The sequence below is a fragment of the Gobius niger genome, assembly GCF_951799975.1.
Source record: "Gobius niger genome assembly, chromosome: 2".
NCBI lineage: Eukaryota > Metazoa > Chordata > Actinopteri > Gobiiformes > Gobiidae > Gobius > Gobius niger.
In genome coordinates, this window is record NC_136853.1 from 15392510 (window position 1) to 15413681 (window position 21172).

Here is a 21172-nt window from a genome sequence, read left to right on the forward strand (position 1 = left end):
TCTTAAGAAACTACAACAGCACTGGCAAAGCTTTGGATAAAGGGGATTCATGTGGCAGAAGACACATTATGAAGATAAGAATATTGATGCAAAGGATACATTTAGCATCTGTAGACAGAGGTTGATCCATAAGGGGCAGAAGTACAGTATGAAGGGCACAAACACTGGGGATGTAGTCTACACTGTGCACTTTACAGGCTCAGGACTCCAGTAAGAAAACACTAAGTGAGGCGAAAAACACAGTGACGTTAAGCATGTTCTTTCATACAAGCTTTATTTACATGGCACCTTCAGGATATGCGGTGTAGGAAGCACATTTGTCCTGTGAGGACAACAGGTTCCATCGTGAAAGAGATTGAGACAAAACTTTCATTTTTGTACTCCTCCTACAGCCATAGTTTTCTGCACTTACACAATGTCTGTACACAGTCATATACAGGTGATATAAAAGTTGGCAAATGGAAAAGGGATCTGCTACTTCAATATGTTAAGAAAATGTCTTTATGAGTACAAAATAAATAACAAAATGCAAATCCACGGTTTGCAAGGATTTCAAATATTAAAAACAAACATTTGTGGGATCAGGGAGTGGCAACTTAAGGTCATCCGTCATGTAAAACACATAGTGCCAAGAACAAAACAGCGGCTGGTGTATTGCAAGTTAAAGAGTATATGATAGGGGCTACTACAAAGGTGAAAAGTTATAATTTATTGTGACTCTCACATAATCCCTGATTTAAAAACAAATGTGAAGCATTTACACAAAGGATTTGTGCATGGACGGCTGTAATGAGGACTTCAAATGAAATAAAAACAAATATTTCTGTTCAACAGCCAAGATCACTTAAATCAATTTATTGTTTTCGCAAAGTTGTTTTGTCATTTAGCCTAAACAGGAATAATACAGAAGTTTAAAGCCAGCCATCAAATTAGTAAAATGTGATACATTTGTTTATTTACAAGCTATACAACCTAGTGACCGGCTTTGTGGTGAGTAACATTTGTTCATATTTAAAAATACTGTGATTTACTTGTATGCGTTTGCACTCACCATTTTAAATAAAGTGAGCCACTTTAAACACTATCATCACTGCTGTGTTGTTGTTTTTTGCATAGAATATGTAAAATGCAGCAATAACTAAGGGGAGTTCACGTCAGATGCAACAGCAAAAGTATGTTCAATACTAGAATGAACGGCACGGGAATAAATAATCCATTAAAACTCACTGCATGAATCAATATTAGGTTACACAATATACAATTAGTAAAATGGATACAAGTTAAAGCCCCCATTAAGCCCGTTTAAACACATTTGCTTGATCAAGAATCTCTCATCAAGTAAAATAAACCACACAGGTAAAAGAGGACCGTCCTGTTAAGGCCAATACAAACCGTTCTTTTAAATATTCAAAGGCACTCGACTGGACAAAGAGGATTCGAGCATCTCTCTTTCAAATTGACATGTGCATATATTATGTATATTGTGCATATACATCTCGCTCGCTTCTAGTGTCACCGCCATTTCAAATTCACAAAAAAGTAAGAGCAATAAAATAAAACTTAATGCACAATCAATCCACAGAAAATGAATTTGCACTTCAGTGTACGATATCTGTGCGCCTGTAGCTAACAATGCATTTGGAGTCGGTTTTGGATGAAGGAGATTAAAACCCAAATGCTACAATTGCAAATGTAACGCCATAATCCGAACAGTGAATGCTTAAGAGCTGAGCAGGTGAATAATGTTGCAAATACTGTATTGGGTGAGTATATCAGAATACACAGCAGTGCTTTTGCTGAAGAGGTTAATACAAGTAGGCTTAATAAGGGCTTATAAAGAATATTTAAAAACAAACAGTAAACACTTAAAATTGCGGCCAATTTCACTGCAGGGAAATATTCTGCCCCCTAATGTTGCATCGCTGCATAAAGGTTGAGCACATCTCCCCCTGTCAGAGCCGCAGTGAAATAAAGTGGCAGCATGAGAGGACCAATGAGATTATACACCTCGAAAACACTTCTATGTAACAAATGCCAAGTGTGAAGTCTTTGAGGTATCATGTGACAGCCATCCTATATAATATAAAATAAAATACAGTACAAATTTGGCCTACAAATACTTAATACTTAACTGTAACATATATTTAGCTAGTTAAAGTGATACTGTGTCACTGTAGTCCAGGTTTGTAACAGTTCATGAGGACAGAGGGGTTAAAAAAAGAATAAAAACAGTTGGATTAGAGAAATCGGCGCTCCCTTTTGAGGGTGACAGAACATGACAGTGCAGGACGTGTTAGTTCACATGCTGCTGCTGCTGCTGCTGCTGCTGGTTATTTGGAGGTTTGTTATCAACACAAACTCATGCAAAAAGAAGGCAGACTTGTTCATGCATCAGGTGCCTGAGCCTGGGCGGGCGACTAAGACCGCGCTAAACCAGGCTCAGCTGAGTCAGGGCCAATCATGCAGTGATATTGCTGTTGAGGGAGGAGACAAAAAGACAACAGTCAGACACACATCGGATACAAGAGAACATTCTGAGCCTTTTTTTCATTCAGAACATTGAACGATTGAAATAGCTCATTAAAAGTAACACCTAATTCAAGTGGAAAGGGCGCTGTCTGATGAATGCGTTATGAATGAAGGCGTCGCAAAGATCGTTTTCATTTTAAAAAGGTGAATAAATCAAATTGATGGAAGTTCATTCTAACATTTCATAATTGGGGTATTCAGCCAAAGGAGATTTAGGGACTTAGATAAGTTATACTGTGTTGTTGAGAGGTGCTTTTAGTTGTGTGTCACTGTGGCACATATGGCATGACAGAGACTACCCTGTAAATGCAGGCACAGCTGAAGTGGTTACAGATGGGAAAAAAGAAAGAAAAAAGTCTAAACATAACTAATTATTGCTGCACTTAATGAACATGGGGAACAAACAGGAGATTGAATAAACCGATTAAACTGAAAAATGAGCACATTAATAAGTCCTATGTCGGCAATCATTGTGCTTTGAACTAAAATAAAATTGCACAATACCGTCACTCCATGGTAAAAACTATAAAAAAAATCATTAGAAACTTAGTCCAACAAAAACAGCCCAAATCTGCAACAATCGAAAAAGTAAAAGATATAAATACTGCACTTGTGGCCCTTCAGCGGTGTTAATGACTCTGTTTTGAGGGCCATATTTGCAGTGCAGATGAATGGAAAAAGCACAAGTGCTTTTAACCCACAAATAACACAAATTCAATGCTGTGTTCATCTTTGCCGCATAGGGGCGAGAAACAAAATACCGAGAAACAAAATTGAAAAAGGTGATGTGGTGATCTCATAGATTTGGAACACAATTTCTTAAAGACAATAAAGCAATATCTTCCACTAAATTGAAAAGAGGAGCAGGTTGATTCTCTCAAACAGTCTACCTCGCGGTAGCTGGCTGGACATGGCCTGGGTAAGAGCGCCGTGAGCTGGTGGCCTGTCTCTGTCGGGCCAGGAAGGACTGACCAGAGCCAGTGTTGGCAAGTCGGTCTTCTGCCGCCTTCTTCTGCATGGACATGCCCTGAAAAGACCAACAGCAAACTCAACTACAGTTCAAAAAGCAAACAGTTTGCCACTGTACCACATCAGAGAAGCGCCAGACAAGATAAAACATGCATTAGTCAAGTCTGCCCCCTAGTGGCTACACTATAATTTACATTTCCTTATAATCCCTGTTGATTAGGCTTCATACAGTCTCGTTATAGGTGAACTTTTATGGTAATGTAAAAAAAATGTCTTCTTTACCATGTTGTACCATGCAGATACAATCAGCTTCTCCTCGTAATCTCTCTGAGTCTTTGTCTTGTCCATCTCTTTCTGTTTGGGAAAAACGTGTATTCACTCCATCAGAAGACGTGCACATGCAACTGTCCATTGAACATACCCCTCAGTTCCAACAGAATGCCTACCTCCAGTGAGAGCAGCATCCTCTCCTTCTCCTGCAGCTGGTTCTTTAAAGCCTGCACTTCTGGGCCTGAACCCTGGTTCTGTTTGGGGTCCAAGGTTCTGATCACCTAAATCACAGAAAACATTGTGGGGTTGATGCTGGGAGTGTCTACTAGGGTTGTATGTTGTTAACCGATAAAGAGATTAAGCTAGACTGGTGCTTAGTTACAGCATTGGGGAAAGAAAGCCACGTCAGACGGCAGGCTAAGGTAACCCAAAAGCAAAGTTTTTTTCTGCCCCCGTGCGACCTATATCTAAATGCAACTCACGCCACTTGGATGTGTGTGGTCCTTAATCCGAGATCGCTTGCAATGCGACTTCAGATTGAACGGCCAGGTCGAATTTATCAAACCATCAATGTGCTGCGAATGCCACTCATTCTTTATTAAAGTGGACGGGAGCGGATAGAAAACAGCACTTGCACTCGTCATGAATAAAGATAGTGCGAGTGAAGGGCTCACCCCACTATCCACCACTGTTGAGTTCTCACAGTGACACATTTCTCTGTAAAGACCTCACTGCCACTGCTGCACTAAAGGGCATTGCCCAAAAACATCTCTCTTCAAGACGTATCCTGCTTAGACAGTAGATCACATACAGGTTGCATTGGATAGAAATCCATAGTGAGCTTTAAGACCTGAACGTAGCAAAAGAAAACTATGGTTCATCCTTCATATATATATACACTTACACTCTTGGCCTTTTCGAGATATTTCTTATATCTTTCTTCCATCTGTTTCATGTCGTCATCTTTCTTCTTCAAAGCATCTTCAAGCTCTTCAACCCTTTGACCTAAGAATGTAATCATAGCATTTTGGTCTCGCCAACATCGACAAAAAAACAAGATTTGTCTTTTTTTCGACTCACAACTGGCATTGTATTTCGGCTCCATCTCATCAATCACAGTGTTTTTCTTCAGAAGGTCATTATTCAACTCCCGTAACTTCTCCCTATTGAAGCAAAACAAAACACAAGGACACAAACATTATCTCAAGACATGACAATTTAGTGAAATACGACTGAAACACTTACATGTGCTCTTCATATTTCTTCTTAAGTATTGAAGACTGAAAAAAATACAATGGGTGGGTTAATAGAGGGCAAACTGGCAATGGGCAAGCGAGAGAATCTGTTTTCATTTGCAGTACACAGAAGACTAGGGCTGGGTATAAAGATACATGGAGGTTTAACGGTATCTCAACGCTGCGTTTACTGATACCTATGACTACACCATTCATTATCTAGAACCATTGGTCATACATTCCATTCATGACTCTCTTTGAGCAAAATCAATAGCTTTTTATCGTTTATTTGAGCTGGGACATGAAAGTTACTGTGTCTCATAATGAACCAGGTATTAAACCTCGAAATAGATAGAAAAATATTGTTTGGGTTCCAGTTTGTGGTCACTTCTTCTTTGTTTTATACCAGAACATTTTTATCCCTGATACCATACTGGTACATTTTGACAGAGATACAAATGGAGGAGGGAAACGGGTTTCTAATGGAACATCTCAAAGACCCAAATACGTGGGGCAAAAAAGTATTTAGTCAGCCATCAATTGTGCAAGTTCTCCCACTTAAAATAATGACAGAGGTCTGTAATTTTCATCATAGGTACACTTCAACTGTGAGAGACAGAATGTGGAAAAAAAATCCAGGAATTCACATTGTAGGATTTTTAAAGAATTTATATGTAAATGATGGTGGAAAATAAGTATTTGGTCAATAACACAAATTCAACTCAATACTTTGTAATATAACCTTTGTTGGCAATAACAGAGGTCAAACGATTACTATAGGTCTGTACCAGGTTTGCACACACAGTAGCTGATATTTTGGCCCATTCCTCCATGCAGATCTTCTCGAGAGCAGTGATGTCTTGGGGCTGTCGCCGAGCAACACGGACTTTGATTAATACAGGAAACGAGTGGAGGATAGAAGAGCTTCTTAAAGAAGAATTTACAGGTCTGTGAGAGCCAGAGATCTTCCTTGTTTGAAGTGACCAAATACTTAATTTCCACCATAATTTACAAATAAATTCTTTAAAAATCCAACAATGTGAATTCCTGATATTTTTTTTCCACATTCTGTCTCTCACAGTTGAAGTGTACCTATGATGAAAATTACAGACCTCTGTCATTATTTTATGCGGGAGAACTTGCACAATTGGTGGCTGACAAAATACTTTTTTGCCCCACTGTATACAAGTGTTAGTAAAATATGCACTACAACTTACACATTCCAAAACTATGTACAGGAAAACAAAATGATCCAAATTAATTCCTTATTCTACGTCTCATTCACATCACAGCTTGTAATCAATAAGGAGTTTTTCTCTGTCCATTTTATTCTTTTGTTTTATACGCGTGAACAACATTTAACACATAGCTTTTTGGAATGACTGTCAGATCTAGCACTGTTAAGCAATACTTACTATAGGCTGAGGTAACATGAGGAAAATGAAATTGTGTTAGTTCAAAATGGCGAAACCAGAAAATTAAATAAAAAACCTGTAGTTATTGGATATTACACACTTAAACCTCAGAGAAAATACAATAATAATAATATTGCAACAACACATAAACAGATAATGTACTTACATCATCTGCTTGGGAGCCCTGCTCTTGGAGAGACTTCTGCAGCTCCTCCACTTGACTCTGTTCTTCCATTAGGCGCTGGTTGATTAATCTACAAAGAAAAACACAAACAATGTGAAAAAAGTCAGTGTTTAGCTATTATTATCATTCAGAATTCATTATATTAGAATGACAAAATGTTAGTAGAAAAATGATGCCTTCTCTTACTTTTAAATAAGAAAACCAAATGTGATTGGAAATGTAATGCAACTCTGAATACAAATCCTTATAATGCGCACAGTTGGTAAGGACTAATCTTATGTTGTAAATCTGTTATGTCATCGCTGCTGACCTGTTCTCCGTCTCCAGCTCGTTTTTCCTGCGATTGGCGTCCTCCAGTAGACTTTGTAATAATGCAATTTTCTCATTGTCCGATCCTTCTTGGGCGAGTTTTAGCATCTTGTTTTCATGCTGCAGACGTATTAAGTGTTCCCTGACGAAACAAAGACACACAGTGTACTGTCAACTGCTTTTCTTCTGGTAAGTATTAGTATAAACATAAACATTCATATTGTTGTTAATGATCATATTCATATTTATATTCATATTCATATTCAAAAGTGTGGAGCGACCTTTTCTTTTTCTAACTTGCTGTACATGGAACAAGTAAGAGCAAGTAAACCTTTGTATTTCCATATGCAGCTTCAAACTTCTGCCATATTTAGGATCACCCTAAGGCTCCACAAATTGCCCCTTCCGTGAGAAATCTCAAAGCTTTTGAGAGAATACAATAAAATATAGCTTTAAACACAGCAAACTGCTACATTTTAGCATAAACCTGCAACTTTATCAATGAGGAGGGTAAGTCTAGCCCGAGCCTGTCATTTGAGAGCCACATCCTTTTGGAAAGAATCAGTTGAGATGATGTAACACACCAGCTTCTCTTACAAAACTGAGCAGACCGCTTTCCTCAGTCCACAAAAAGAACAGCAGAGCCACAATATAGGCCACACTAAACTCTAAGTTTCAAAACTCTCTCTGCCATTTTTATTATAAGCTCAGTATGCATTTGAGAAAGTGTATGCAGCGGTGTAAATTGCAGGGTTAGCGGATTTCATACATGACACGATTCCACAGACATTCTGTTGTTTGCAAAGGAGATTGTTCAGCTAAATTTCATTTACTAACTTGGAAAGTGCAGCATTTATGATTTGTAACCGTAAAAACGAAATTCAACTCTGATTAGATATGCAGCCCAACTATAAACCTTTCCTGCCTGCATTCATTTGAAACAAAACTCTCTCTCTTACCAAGATTTGTTCGTAACCAGTACAATACCTACAGCAAACGGAGATGCCTAAGTCAATGAGTACTACCAACCAACCAAAGTGAAATTGAGTACTATTTGAATATAAATCTTTATTTGCACTCAATAAATCCTTGTCGTAGTCTCTCTAGGGGTAATACAAGTGTCCCTGGTGTCTCTGACCAGAAAACCACAATTGCAACTTCGCTGCCTCTGGGTTGGAGGCCCCAATACACATTAATGGAATCACGAAGAAGAAGCTAACAGGCTAATGGGCAAAGCTAACTGTGGGCTAGCGCCACTTGAAACTGTATTTACAGCCAAGTTTGAGTGAAAAAAATTATCTCAATTGTGTAATTGCATGTACAATATCCCACTCTCCCTTTGTCTTTTCTGTCAGCGTAGTATTTACTCTCACGGACAATTAATGAGTAAAAAAAACGCAACATGCTACGACACCTGCAGTGGCACTTATGGCCTCTAGGGGCATGAGTTACTTAGTACTGCTTGAACTAATTTTAGCAATCCTGAAGTAGTTGTTTAAAGCATTTCGTGACAGTACATTTCTGCTTTGCCTCTTAAAAGTTGTGCTTATAAACCCATCTCCGCAAGGAACCGGAATGTTCGGAATGTGCCTGGACGTAGAATAAAAAGTTAAGTAACTTTCTGTATTACAATTTCAAAACAGGATTGGGTCCAGAGTCTTTCAGGACATTGTTATAGGAGAGCTCGTAGTACAGACAGTCTTACATCTTACCTCATTTCTGGCGTGGTTATTTCAGCCGCCAAAGAGTCAGAACCGTCACCGCCCATCATCGGGAACATACCTACATACCAGGAAAACTTAGTCGCTGGACATTCAAAACACGTGAGCATTAGACATGATGTGCTATCTGATTAATACCTGCAGTTAGCCCCACTTGAGCCTGAACACAATGCAGTTCTTCTATCGTTTCCTTTAAAGAGTCTCTCTCTGAGCGCATACGCTGGAGACAGAAAGGAAGATAAAGCAGCTGCATGTGGAGTTGTTGTAAAACTATTGGCTGCACAGTACAGACAGTGTAATAGGATAGCAATAACATGACAATTATAAGTCTCTCTAGGGCTAGGGTTAGAGACAAGAGTTAGGGACATTAATGATATTACCCTGCAATGAGGGGTGTCATGTTTTGTTTTGTTTTAATTAAATGACCATAATTTTCCATATAATTACACTTTTAGGTTAAGGTTATTAATCCCCATAGGGAAATTCATTCTCTGCAAGTCCCTCTGATTGATTAAATCAGCAATATTTGGAAAATCTGTGAGGTTGTTATTATATTGGGCTTCACACAAATTGATTGACTGATGTAGTTTCTATCCTATTGCCATGTTATCACTGTGTCGTAAAGTAAAATGCAGTAACAAAGTGCAAGCAGCGTTTACATCTTTCTCTTTTTGTAGAGAGTCAACTTTCTCTTTGAGTCTTTTATACTCAAACTCCATTTTGTCAGCCTTCTTAGACTCCTCGGATAATCTGTTCTGGAGTTCGACCACCTGAGCAGAGGAAATGGATGAGACTGGGTGTTATTTATCAGGAGACATGGAGATAATTAAGCTTCTGCAAAGTATAAACTAAGTCAGAAGAAATAATCAAATCATAGGAACCTGTCTTTTATACGTTTCCAACTGTCCCTTAGCAGCATTTGCCTTTCGTAACTCCTCTTCCAAACTGACGTTACTCTGCATCAACACGGTGTTTTTCTCCTCCAACAGCTTAATCTGAAATCCACAGAGAAATCAAGCTTGAGGTAATAATGTTGCAGAGGAAAATCAATCAGAGGGCTCATAGTACTTGTCTTCTGAGGAGTCCCATGTCCTCCAGTTTCTTCTTGTAGTGTTCTATTGTGCCTTCCAGTTTAGACACTTTGTCTGATGAATGTCTACCAGCAGACAAAGATGAGTTTAGTTACTGACAAATCTGCACTTCGCTTTTTTAGAGCTGGTAATGTAAAAATCACCTGAGGACATCCATCTCATCTTTGAGGGATTGGGCTTCATCTGCTAGTGATGAGAGCTCCTCATTTTGTGACTTGACATCTAATAGCTCTTTTTCAAGCTCCTCGCAGCGGATCCGGTAGTCATCCTTGGCTGCTTCGAGTCTTAAAGACAAAAGAGTCTGCGTAAAAATAATGGGCGGTACAACAAAATAGGGGGACACAATGACAGCTCAAGGCTAGTTCAAAGACGTTTTACTTTCCGTGGGTCAACTTTTCCCCACCTGAATGTTTCCTCCTGCAGCTGCTCCAGTTGTGTCTGCAGCTGGAGGTGCCTTCTTCCGGCTGGGCTGTTTACATCCTCAATGGAGTCCGACTGGTTAAGTCTCTCCATCAAGACCTGGTTCTCTGCCAGTAAACTGCTTTTCTCATCCTGTAGAGCTGCCACCTACAATTGCAGGAAGGAGCAGGGGCAAAACGGACACAGAGGAAGACGAGGGGGATGCACCGGGAAAAGGAATGCGAGGAGAAGAAAAGAGAAGAAATCAATAGTTATTCATTTCAAAATGTGTTTTAATTGCATTATTCCTATCTAGAGAAATATCAGATGTGATAATAGGCACACAGTATGGCAAGAAAAACGAACTTCCACATAAAAAGGAGGGCTACAAACAATTTGATATTTCCTTATTGTGACGGACAAGGCTTTGAACTCCACACAAAGCAAAGCAGCAGGTTGGGGTTGAACAGTACTGTACATTCCCTACTGTAATTACACAGTCATTTTATTTATACATATAATTGCAAATCATTTAGATAGTTTAGATCAGCAGTATCTCGTTTGACATATTGAGATCACACAGAATTATGTATATCAAATGCCATTCTGACATACGCTATAAAATAATAAAGTAAACACACATGTTTTAACATCTCAAGGAAAATCCTCTCCAGGGATTCAGCAAACAAAAATCTTAATTTTAAGGGGAAGAACATGGAACATCCGGGTGAAGTGGCAGGGAAGTATTAGTGACACCTGACACTGCACTGCAGTTAGTTGTGGCCGAGGACCACAGAGTGCACATGTGTCGTTTACGTACACATGTGCACTCACATGCACACACGGTATTCAGAGAGGGGGCTGGATTCTCCAAAGGATGCCTTCGCAAGCCAACCATTTAGGTCAAAATCCAGGACTATTAGGCACAGCAAACATGGCACAGAGAAGGGTGCAGGAATAGAAGAAAGATTGAATTTACCCTCTCTTCTAGCTCATTTAAGTCTAACCTCAGTCTATCACGCTCCTCTTGGACATGGAGAGCCTTAGAAGCAAGGCACAGTATTAAACAGTCAACACAGGCAGGTTCATTTAAGGCAGCCCTTTAAAAGTATACTATTAACAATTCATTGATTAAGATTGTCAATTGGTGATTTCAAATAGATTTACTAATACAAGGTAAAAAAAAAGAAAATCAAACCTGCATATCAAGTTCACGACACCTCTGAGAAATTTCTTCTTTGGTGTTCAAAGCCTCGTTTAGCTCTTCTACGGTCTTCTTCAGCTGTGGTGGCAAGAAGAAAAAACATTTAAAATATTGTACAACAATTCCAGCTGCTGCGCAAATATATATATATTCAGTCAGATTAGGTAATACAGCATTAAGCAATTAAAAATACAGGTAGTATGGTTGTCTTCATGCATACCTGTCGGTCTAGATCTTCATAAGAGTCACTCCCTACTGTCACAGGAGTCTCTTTACTCATAAGCTGCAGAGAAAATTAAGGCCATTAAAAACACAACACAACCTTCTGATTTTTAATCACAAAAATAAACTTTGATGTTGCACCTCTTGGATGGCTGTCATGACCACATGTTGCACCGATTCCTCCATGCTCATAATGGTTTGAATGTATTCTGAGAAGCAAACAAAAAGGCGTAAAACCTAACTGCAGCATAAAAGCCTAATGGGTAGTTTTTAAGTCATTCATTAACTGGTGCACCTTGCTTTTGTTCGCAGCTGACCGCACAGCCCAGAATAAGTTGTAACATTCTCCCAAGTTCTGCTGCGTCTGAATGCTCTCCGATGAGGTTCACGTCGGGTAGTCTGAAGTCATTTATGAGTTGACCTAGGATCTGCACGGGAGCAGAAAAAAAGGAATTACATTGAACTGATCACAGGCCTGAGCAATACATTGCAGCAGAAAATATTGCAATTAACGATAGTATTGTTAATCACAGTATGTGCTGGAATCAATGACACTTCTCTAAAATTGTGTTTGTGCTTGGTACATCGTGTAATAGATAGATATGATAAATTGGTTCGTAATCAGTAAGATATCTCTTATGATCAAACTCTTATGATCAAACCTCATTTACTATTTGATCTTCCATGAACCACAATGCAGAGAGAAACCACCAGAGTTCCCCATTACAAATGTATAGTATATAATATATAGTATATGATCAACATTGGACCCATGTCATTTTAAATATATGAAACAATAAGTTGCTAAAGTAACTATTGTGGCATGGCTACTATTAGATGAATGATTTGTCTTTGTTCACTTTCTGAATCTTACCTCTTGGTTGTAGTCTAGAATGCCTTTCAAAATTTTCTTTAGGTTGCTGATCTAAAATGCAGAATAATAATGTCAAAGTACAGCCAATAAATAACAGCAAGTAATGCAACAATTTTAAGACCTACCTTTAACCTCCAGTTGTCTCCCACTTCTGGTTTAATTCTACTAATCCATGCATCGTTAAAATACTGTGAATCTCTATGAAAGACAATGAAAAATAACTTGGGACTGTGGTATATATTTCGCTTTTGAAGAGGTTTAAGTGACAAACAACATTTTTAAGGAAGGGCAGCTTTAACTTGATGCAAGTGAAATATCATTTATATGTTCAGCATTTCGTCACATCAAACCAGGCAAAGCGCTGTTCTACTGGTGACAAAATGGTCTTTATAAGTGACAACTGCTGACTGACTTGATTAATTATCAGGTATAAACTAGAAGGAATAGGAACTTCAAACAGAACAGAAACAGAAGAATGCTCAAAAACCAGCTCAGGCAAGGACTGTCACGGATAAACTCACATTTTTTGTAGTGCCTGGGCCATGACAATCCCAGTGGTCAAATCCTCTACTGTTTTACAAGGGGCCTCCACTCCAAATGTTTGAACCTAGAAGAAAAAAAAATACATTACACATGCATTCACAACTCATTCTTTGTCTTTCAGATACAACTGCAAGTATGGCTCTTCCGGCGAGGCAACTTGTTACAGCAGCACAGAGCGGGACAAGAACAGACTGAACAAGCTGGTCAGGAGGGCCAGCTCCGTCCTGGGCTGCCCCCTGGACTCTGTGGAGGAGGTGAGGGACAGGAGGGTGTTAGCCAAGCTCACCTCCATCATGGACAACACCTCCCACCCACTGCACAGGACTGTAGAGGAGCTGAGCAGCTCCTTCAGTGGCAGACTGAGACGCCCTCAGTGTAAGAAGGAGCGCTACCGCAAGTCCCAAGCCCACTGCTGTCCGACTGTACAAACCCCACTTTAAAGTAACTCATGTGCCACAACTTCAGCGCAAAAGTACGTGCAATAATCTCGGTAACAGCGTCACTTTCTACATTTTATATTCTGTTCTATTTTTTATTATTTATACATTTTGCCCTTTAAAGCTTTTTTAGTCATCAGATACCTCTGTTTACCGTTTCTTGAGAGCTGATGTAACAAGTTCATTTCTCCATTGTGAGGTATATCTTAGTGAGTTTGGACCAGACCAATGCCTTACTTTTTTTCTTTTTTTACATAAAATAGGCACAATTAAGGAATGGGAATGATTACTCTTCTCCCTCAGAAATGTTTTTTTTCTTTCTCTTGTAATAATTAGGGAAATCTGTGTATAATTCATATGATTCCTGTTTATTTCTACAGAATCCAAAGTGAATAATCCAGTTTCCGTCCTGTCTGAACCCACTGTATATTCTTGGTTTGCCGATATATTCTCTGGCACTATTCAGACTTTTCTCCCCGACATGCCTGCCACGCGCTTAAGGAGTGGAGGATTGAATTGAAAGCAGGAATGTTTGACATCTGACATGAGAGAAATTACATGGTTTCAATTCCTGCTGCAGACAATATCGACAGAGTAATGTGTTCTAAAGATCAATATCATTCTGATTATCTCGAATTAACGTTGCCTTTTCTGGTTAGTGCTCACTGTGAAACCACATCCTTCTGAAAGCTTCATAGTGGAACATTTTATGCAAAAACAAAGCTAATCTGGTTAGTAGTACGTATTCGACCTTTCAGTGACCCAGTGGCTGTATGGGTGGTTGGTTAGCTATTCCGGAGCATTACAGGGACCACTTTGATAGAAAGCAAAGGCACCATGCTAACTACCCACAGCCGCTGGGGAACTAAAAGGTCAAATATACTACTTGTTTGTAGATCTGTATTGTTTTTTTTGTTTGTTTTTTTGCATTAAACTTTACATGATGCCCATTTAAAATCAATACATGTATGAAATTGGTAGGACAAGGGCACCGAGGCTGTACAATACATGTTAGGTGAAGCAACTTTTCCATCTGACTGACTGTAATAATTGACTCTGTGCATAACTTTAAATCATAACAACGCCGCCCGAGAGGTGACTTCCGGTTTCGATCCAGCACACTAAAATAAAAGCACCATCTTATTCATTAGTTCAGCAGTTCATTAGTTCAACTTTCTTTCTGCCTATTAACAGGCAAAACACTTCAAATGTGTGGTTTTATTTTGGTGTGCTGGATCGAAATAGGAAGTCACTTCTTGGGCTGCGCTGTTATGATTTGAAGTTATGCACAAAGTCAATTGGAGTGACTGAACTTAGACAAAAAAATGCATGGAGCTAATAAATGTGGTAAAGTTCAGCTTTTAGTTATAAATGTTTTGACACATTTTGCTGAAAAACAAATACAGATGAGTGCTTAACCTCTTAACTCCCACCTGAACGGATCCCATTTTCTCCAGTTTGGCTTTACCCTAATCAAAAAAGCTTCTTGGGGAAAAAAACACTAAAACAGCCACAAAAAATGAGAAGAAAACAAGGATGTAAACGCAACAAAAAAGTGACAAAAACTCAACCAAAAAGTGCCAAATTTTTTTTTTTTAAATTTACAAAAACTCAACAAAAATTTGACCAAAAAGAAAAAAAAAATAACATAAAAAAGGTGACACAACACAGCAACAACGCAAGGAAAAAGATCAGTTTTGTGGGTCTTAGCTTTCAAATGAGGTGTTACACAGACCTATATAATGGCCAAAGAGGACAGAATGCATTTGGTTCAGGCAGGTGGTAAGAGGTTAAAGCCACACCGCGTAACATTTTAGACAATAAATAATATTGAAATACAAGCATTTATTTTATAACAGATATTTTCATAATTGAAAAAAAAAAACTCATAAAATGTACAAACAAACATGAGCACTTGCTGTGAGCAGCTCACCTCTCCTAAGAAATTAGTTTACCAGGAGTGGGTACGTCTCCAGCTCGTCTCCACGGAGATGTGACTAAAGTCAGCAGAATTTGAGATTTAAACAGGTTCAGTCCTGACCAAAATCCATTCTTTGCTTACCCACTGCAGAAATAGATTTTTTTGTTTCGAGCTGGACATCGGGATCATGTGTTGATGGCAAAAGTATAGTCAGTGTGCCTTTAAATATAATGGGACATACTGTGTTGAAACGGTTTAGTCAAAATATCACAATAATATCAATATTGAACGCACCCGTATTAGGCGCATTGAGTTGCCTTGTGTAGGAAATGTGTGGTATAAATAAAGTTGCCTTGCCTAATATCGCATAGCGCACATTTTTCTCTCAATATTGCGCAGCCCTATGACAGGGGTATCCAAACTAAAACCTCAAGGCAAGACACAGATCACTTTCACACCTGTTGACATCAGATAAAAACATGACGCCAATAAAACTCCTCAAGTGGCATGTGTGTTTCTCAAGAGGACAAAATGCTAGCTAGCTACATGCTTTAATTTGACAGAGAAGCCAAAGCAAAATCATGTTGAGATTTGTGGCGGTGGGTGAGCATGTTTAACAGAAACGGGACGGTCAAAGAAAGCATTAACAAGGCGAAAATCGATGCAAAGTGAGGAACATCCTCCCAGTGACATCAGGGCAGCACAACATTTACACTTCCCGCATAAAGAAAGGGTTAGCAACAACAAGAGCAGGGCACGGTACACGAAGGCAACTGTGACATATATCAATATATAAAAAATAAAAATAAAAATTATATTGGTTATTGAGGAAGGGGATTAGTTTTGGTGATGGGCCCTTTGGTCAAAACAACATTTCTTGATATGATACCTTTACCCCATGACCAAGAGCAAATTCATGAATCCAACTTGTTCAAGTGTGACAAAGAGAGAATTTCTTTTTTGCGCCACTTCCCCTGTAAAAAATTCTGAACAATCTGAAAGATAACAATAAGTTGCAGATGTGTCAAGCTATCTTCATTTGGGCACGGCGACCTTCCTTCAGCACTATAATCTATGGTAAGTAGGCAGGAAGGAAAGCTACAGGACAGTCCAGTCCAATCAGTGTGTTTTATCACAAGCTGCCCTGCACCCAAAAGTATGGATAAAATACTTCAGGCATCATGTGACCGAATGACTGGCCCGAACAGAGTAGTTAAAAGAGCACTAAACGATCAATGACCGTGTCTTAGGAGGTGGAGGTTTTGAACAGTTTTAAACACTTGGAGGGTTAATACCATGAGAATTAATGCAACGTGAAATGTGGCCTTTGGTAGCTCTCAACTGGTGACGTTCATTAGAATTGAGCTGTTTGATTGTGCAACGTCTTTGATCAGATTAAAATTAAGTAACAATGACCCGTTTGAGCTCTCGAACAATGTAACCGTAAACTGAGGAACCAATTGTTTGTTAAAGGCTCAAAAGCACAACATTTTGGACCCAAATCTCTAAACAGTTGGAGTCATTGATTCATTTGATCCACAACAATTTTGCTTAAAGGGACACCGCGTAACATTTTGACTATACAGTTGTCATCAATACAAAACATGCTCCTACTGACCAGCCGGACACAGAAAATCCTATTACTGCAATGGATAAGCAAAGAATAGATTTGGACGAGGACCTAACCTGTAGAGTTCGGGAATGTGATGTCATATCGCTAAGCATTATGAGTTTAGCAGCAATTGTAAACTAATGGAGATTTTGAAAGTTAAAATACTGGAGTTATTGTTCACATTAAAGCACTTGAACACCACAGTGCGTTAGATGTATTTACCAGCTGTAACTCAGCAGCTAACGGAGTTGTTCCACAGCTATTTTCTCCACTTTTTATACCGATGTTAGCTCATGTTAGTCAATGAAAATGTATGCTAACAGCTGCAAAGATGGCGGATCTCCATGGTAACGAGCTGGAGACTGTAAAGTTACAGTCTTGACTTAAGGCTTCTCTTTGCTTGTACATTTATGAAGTGTTTTTTTTCAATAATATCAGTCATAAAATAAACGCTTTTTATTTTATTTCATTTAATACGCGGTGTGGCTTAAATCACAACAGCTGAGCCTGTCACAATTTGTTGATGGGTCTGAAATAAATTATGATAAACTGTGTTGGGGGGGGGGGGGGGATACCAAGGCCCTCAACTTATCTTGAACGAATGTTGTCAAAAAGTCTTAAGTTCCAGCAATGTCAGGTCTCAGTGTGACTCCACAGGTGACAGGCATGGGAGGCATGGGAGGAATGTCTGCCTGCCAGACCCTTACGTCATCTTAAGGAGAGGCTGTATTATCTTTAAATATTATTATTTTTCATGAGGTAAGCCATGACATCAATGAGCTGCGTGATGCTATGTGAATACCAGTGAATGACGTAATTTAAAATAAAACACATAACTAAGATAATAAAGCTACAAACCAACGTTGTATCTATTGCTAGTGAAAGGTGCGATTCCCTGTGTGTACCGCGGCTACCAGGGCAGCCTGTGTGACAAAAACAATCGCCACATACACACTGGTGCTGCCCTTTATAACCACCAATTACAGAGACCAAAGATCTTAACGCATGTGGCTGTGGATCGCCAACTCTAGACAACGTGATCATTAAACACCTAGAGTAAAATCGCTATTTTCTTCGCAGAGAGAAAGGGACGTTTTGCGGCAGCCGAATTCAAGACGTCAAACTTGAAGCTAACGTAACAACAACAACAAAAAGAGCCAACGGTTAAAAGCCCGATAAACACACGCAAAGTTGAAAATAATGAGCAGAGTCCACTCGTCGTTAGCCAAAGATATGTCTCCCCCCGTGACAAACAAACACAACAGCAAACGCAGACAGCAAACAGCTGGCCTGCATACGTAACCAGACAGGAGCGTTTCCCCTTTAGCCGGTGGGCTAGGCTAAAGAGCTCCCATAGCCCTCACTGGGGATCGCGTTAGCTTCACGTTAGCTTCACGTTAGCCTTTAGCCCAAGAGCTAGCAAACCGGGTCTCCTCGCAAACACAGTGGGATTTAGCGGACCACCGATCCCAGTTCGACCACTCACCCATGTCAATAAGCTCTCGCACAGCTCCGTACGGTCCAAAGGCTCCGATGTGCTCATTGTTACTTTATGTTCGGGTTGATTGTGTGTGTTGTCGGGGGATAGTGGGTAACAGTCGGCTTGTACACCACTGAGATCTCAACCCTAGCAATCCGCTGCTCCGGTTCCTCTGCTGGCTGGGGTTGGCCCGTGGGATGCCACAGGGCCGGGGAGGAGCTTGTGTGTGGAAGACTGTGCTGCATATTTGCACTTCAAGACATAAAAAAAAAAACTAAATACGAGGCAGTTTTTTCTCCCATTTACCAAGAAAGTAGAATGTGTTCAAATAAAGACATATCAATGCCACCCATTTAAACAGAAGTGATTTATTATCACCACAGAACACTTTGGAAGAATGAGATGTTATCGCCTACAGAACTGAAGGATTTGAAGCAAGTGAAATAAGGATTGGTTACCAGTTTTACACTCAAAATAAGTTTACATTCACCATCAAGAAATAACTAAGCTTGTGCATAAACTGTATCCCAGCATAAAAAGCTTGTGTGTTTTTTAATAATATGCATGGGTATCAAAATGTCTGATATTGAAAATAAACTAATTGGTATTGATTTGAACAATATACGAACGCATGCTCAGTATTATTTAAGAGCTTATTTAGAGACTGAAACTAACTGCAAATAGATATGGGCAATGTTCTTGCTCAACCAAAATGAGCCTTTTCAGTATGATACATTCATTGGCATAATGTGGAATTCATTGAGTGTAAAGTTCCCTAAACTTGTTGTGCATTTCTGTCAGTCGTTCAATCTCTGTGTTACAACCTGTCTGTACATAATAGAGATGTACACAAATAACAGCAGGATTACAAAAAAATCGTCCATGAATCCTAGAAGGCCAAAAAGTGCTTCTGGAATGATATCAAGTGGTGACGCCAGATAAGTAACAGCACCGATCAGACAGAGCAGAATACGAATTCTAAACATCCAGAACAAGCCACCAACAGAAAACATCTCTCTGAAGGCATGACGGAGGAGGGTTGGCACATCTCGCAACCTGTCCATAAGCTATGGGGACACAAAAAAAATTACATGTGAAAAATAACCAAAGAATCTAGATTTGTAGATGTTGGGGAACTTACAGATCTGGGCTGTCCTGAAAACCTGCGGTTGTAATCATTGATGTCCCTCAATATGAGCTGTGGTTCAGCCTCACCATCCTGAACACTTTGAGGTGTGGCATTTTCGTGAAATAATGGGAAGAGCAATGTCACCTTGAAAGAAAAAAGCAAGGGAAATCATCAACCCAATCATATCCCACGATTACCAATGATGAGTTGATGCAAATGATGTCCTACCATTTGTCTGCAGATTGGACAGTGAATAGCACCTAACCAGGTGCCATACCTCCAATAAGCTATGATGCAGGAACCTAGCAAATATTTGCATAGTGATTATCATTTCATTTATTGTATTCAGGTAATATTGTAAAGTTTGAGTTTACATATTTCACAAATATGTAACAAATTCTTACCACAGAAAAGGTGTCCACAATTTGTTTCTACGGGCAAAACAGCCTGCTGTAGGCATACAGGACAGGACATGTCTGTGTAATACTGCTGCCTTGCCTCTGTCTGAGAAGTGTCATCCTGATTGGGGGAAAATAAACACAGAAAATTAGACATTGTTAAACATTTACAGCAATTTCTGTAACACTTAAATATACATAAAAAAGGACAGTATTAATAATGTTCACCTGCTCTGTCTGGAGCTGTTGTCGAACCGCTCTAACATGTTCCTGATTCTCTGGATGAATATCGTTCTGTTCTTGTCTGAAATGGAAAAAGGGAAGCTGATCATTAAAAGTTACAATTAAATTCATTCCATATGTCACCTGTCACCAACCTGCAGAGCAGAGTGAGCAGGCCTGCCAGAAAGGTGACACTGACGACCACAACAAACAACACCTGGTTACTAACACCCTCGATTATAGTGTCCTCATCTTGGATCAGGTAGTCCACGTCCCCACACGAATTGTCCTCCATCACCCTCGCTCATGGCATAACACTGAATGAAACAGCAATGGTTAGCCAAACACAATACAGTATAGAGTAGATTTACAGCGTCAGAATGGTGGGGCTTACATGCAACCTGTTGCAAATCTCTGGCAATGTTTTTCTTTTTTACAGATTCACAGTCCAATTCAAAATAATGAAGGGCGAAAAAACAGCTTCCTCCTTGGGGTTACAGCAACTTAAAGTAAAGACTATGTAATTACACAATCATAGCATTAATTCTTGTGGACTTAGGTTTGCATAGATTCTATTAAGGTGAGTCCTATGTCATAGACTAAAAAAAGACGAGTCCACACACATATCCTCTGACTGAAGTCGAAAAACCTGCTGAACTGCTGCGCCAGCGGCGATTTACATTTACGAGTCAAGGATAATGGCCTCACCTCGTAGAGTAAAATCCCAGTTCAGTCATTGCACGACTTTGAGACAAAATAATAGTGAAATGCTCGGTCTCGTTAGTTCAGTAAGCGCTTTGCTGTAACTGCAGCTTATTGTTATTTCCTTAGGTTTACTGTTGGTTTCCTCTTTGTCTTCTTCGTCTCCCCTCGTCCTCTTCGTTAGCGCCACTAACTGGTTACAATAACATTACAGTTTAATGGACCGTCTAACTTCTAAGTGTCCATGTTTTGTAAATTACACGTAAAACATTTGAGATAATTTCGTTTTTAAATATTCATTGTATT

General features: G+C 39.4%; 2 protein-coding genes across 4 annotated transcripts; both read right to left on the bottom strand.

The window, feature by feature from the left end:
• Positions 1-1547: 1547 nt before the first annotated feature.
• On the bottom strand, positions 1548-18596 carry hook3 (hook microtubule-tethering protein 3). 2 transcript variants are annotated; one of them, XM_079582596.1, is made up of 24 exons: positions 18422-18596; positions 12944-13029; positions 12548-12620; positions 12423-12473; positions 11844-11976; positions 11690-11757; positions 11547-11609; positions 11321-11404; positions 10127-10290; positions 9867-10007; positions 9701-9788; positions 9514-9627; positions 9292-9402; positions 8771-8852; positions 8624-8693; positions 6913-7053; positions 6585-6672; positions 5014-5048; positions 4849-4931; positions 4673-4773; positions 3945-4049; positions 3781-3852; positions 3420-3556; positions 1548-2474 (listed from the first exon to the last, which is right to left on the bottom strand). In XM_079582596.1, the coding sequence occupies exons 1-24, from the start codon at positions 18476-18478 to the stop codon at positions 2459-2461; spliced, it is 2163 nt and encodes a 720-aa protein (XP_079438722.1). In that variant the 5' UTR covers positions 18479-18596; the 3' UTR covers positions 1548-2458. The 2 variants fall into 2 exon arrangements, with proteins under 2 accessions (XP_079438722.1, XP_079438723.1); XM_079582597.1 differs by lacking the exon at positions 1548-2474 and having other exon boundaries at positions 2757-3556.
• A 478-nt stretch (positions 18597-19074) lies between these two features.
• On the bottom strand, positions 19075-21025 carry rnf170 (ring finger protein 170). 2 transcript variants are annotated; one of them, XM_079582830.1, is made up of 7 exons: positions 20873-21025; positions 20320-20481; positions 20171-20246; positions 19949-20063; positions 19773-19846; positions 19557-19688; positions 19075-19482 (listed from the first exon to the last, which is right to left on the bottom strand). In XM_079582830.1, the coding sequence occupies exons 2-7, from the start codon at positions 20457-20459 to the stop codon at positions 19213-19215; spliced, it is 807 nt and encodes a 268-aa protein (XP_079438956.1). In that variant the 5' UTR covers positions 20460-20481; positions 20873-21025; the 3' UTR covers positions 19075-19212. The 2 variants fall into 2 exon arrangements, with proteins under 2 accessions (XP_079438956.1, XP_079438955.1); XM_079582829.1 differs by lacking the exon at positions 20873-21025 and adding an exon at positions 20559-20599.
• Between the last annotated feature and the right edge of the window lie 147 nt (positions 21026-21172).

Bases quoted from the DNA above. Each gene is read 5' to 3' on its own strand.
- hook3 (XM_079582596.1), bottom strand. From the start codon at position 18,478: ATGAGCACATCGGAGCCTTTGGACCGTACGGAGCTGTGCGAGAGCTTA. The intron at 9,628-9,700 runs GTACTATGAGCC...TGTGGATTTCAG, and splicing joins TGGGACTCCTCAGAAGACAA to ATTAAGCTGTTGGAGGAGAA. The intron at 4,774-4,848 runs GTGAGTCGAAAA...TTACATTCTTAG, and splicing joins GCCGAAATACAATGCCAGTT to GTCAAAGGGTTGAAGAGCTT.
- rnf170 (XM_079582830.1), bottom strand. From the start codon at position 20,459: ATGGAGGACAATTCGTGTGGGGACGTGGACTACCTGATCCAAGATGAG. The intron at 19,847-19,948 runs GTAAGAATTTGT...AATATTTGCTAG, and splicing joins TTGTGGACACCTTTTCTGTG to GTTCCTGCATCATAGCTTAT. The intron at 19,689-19,772 runs GTAGGACATCAT...TTTTCTTTCAAG, and splicing joins GTCCAATCTGCAGACAAATG to GTGACATTGCTCTTCCCATT.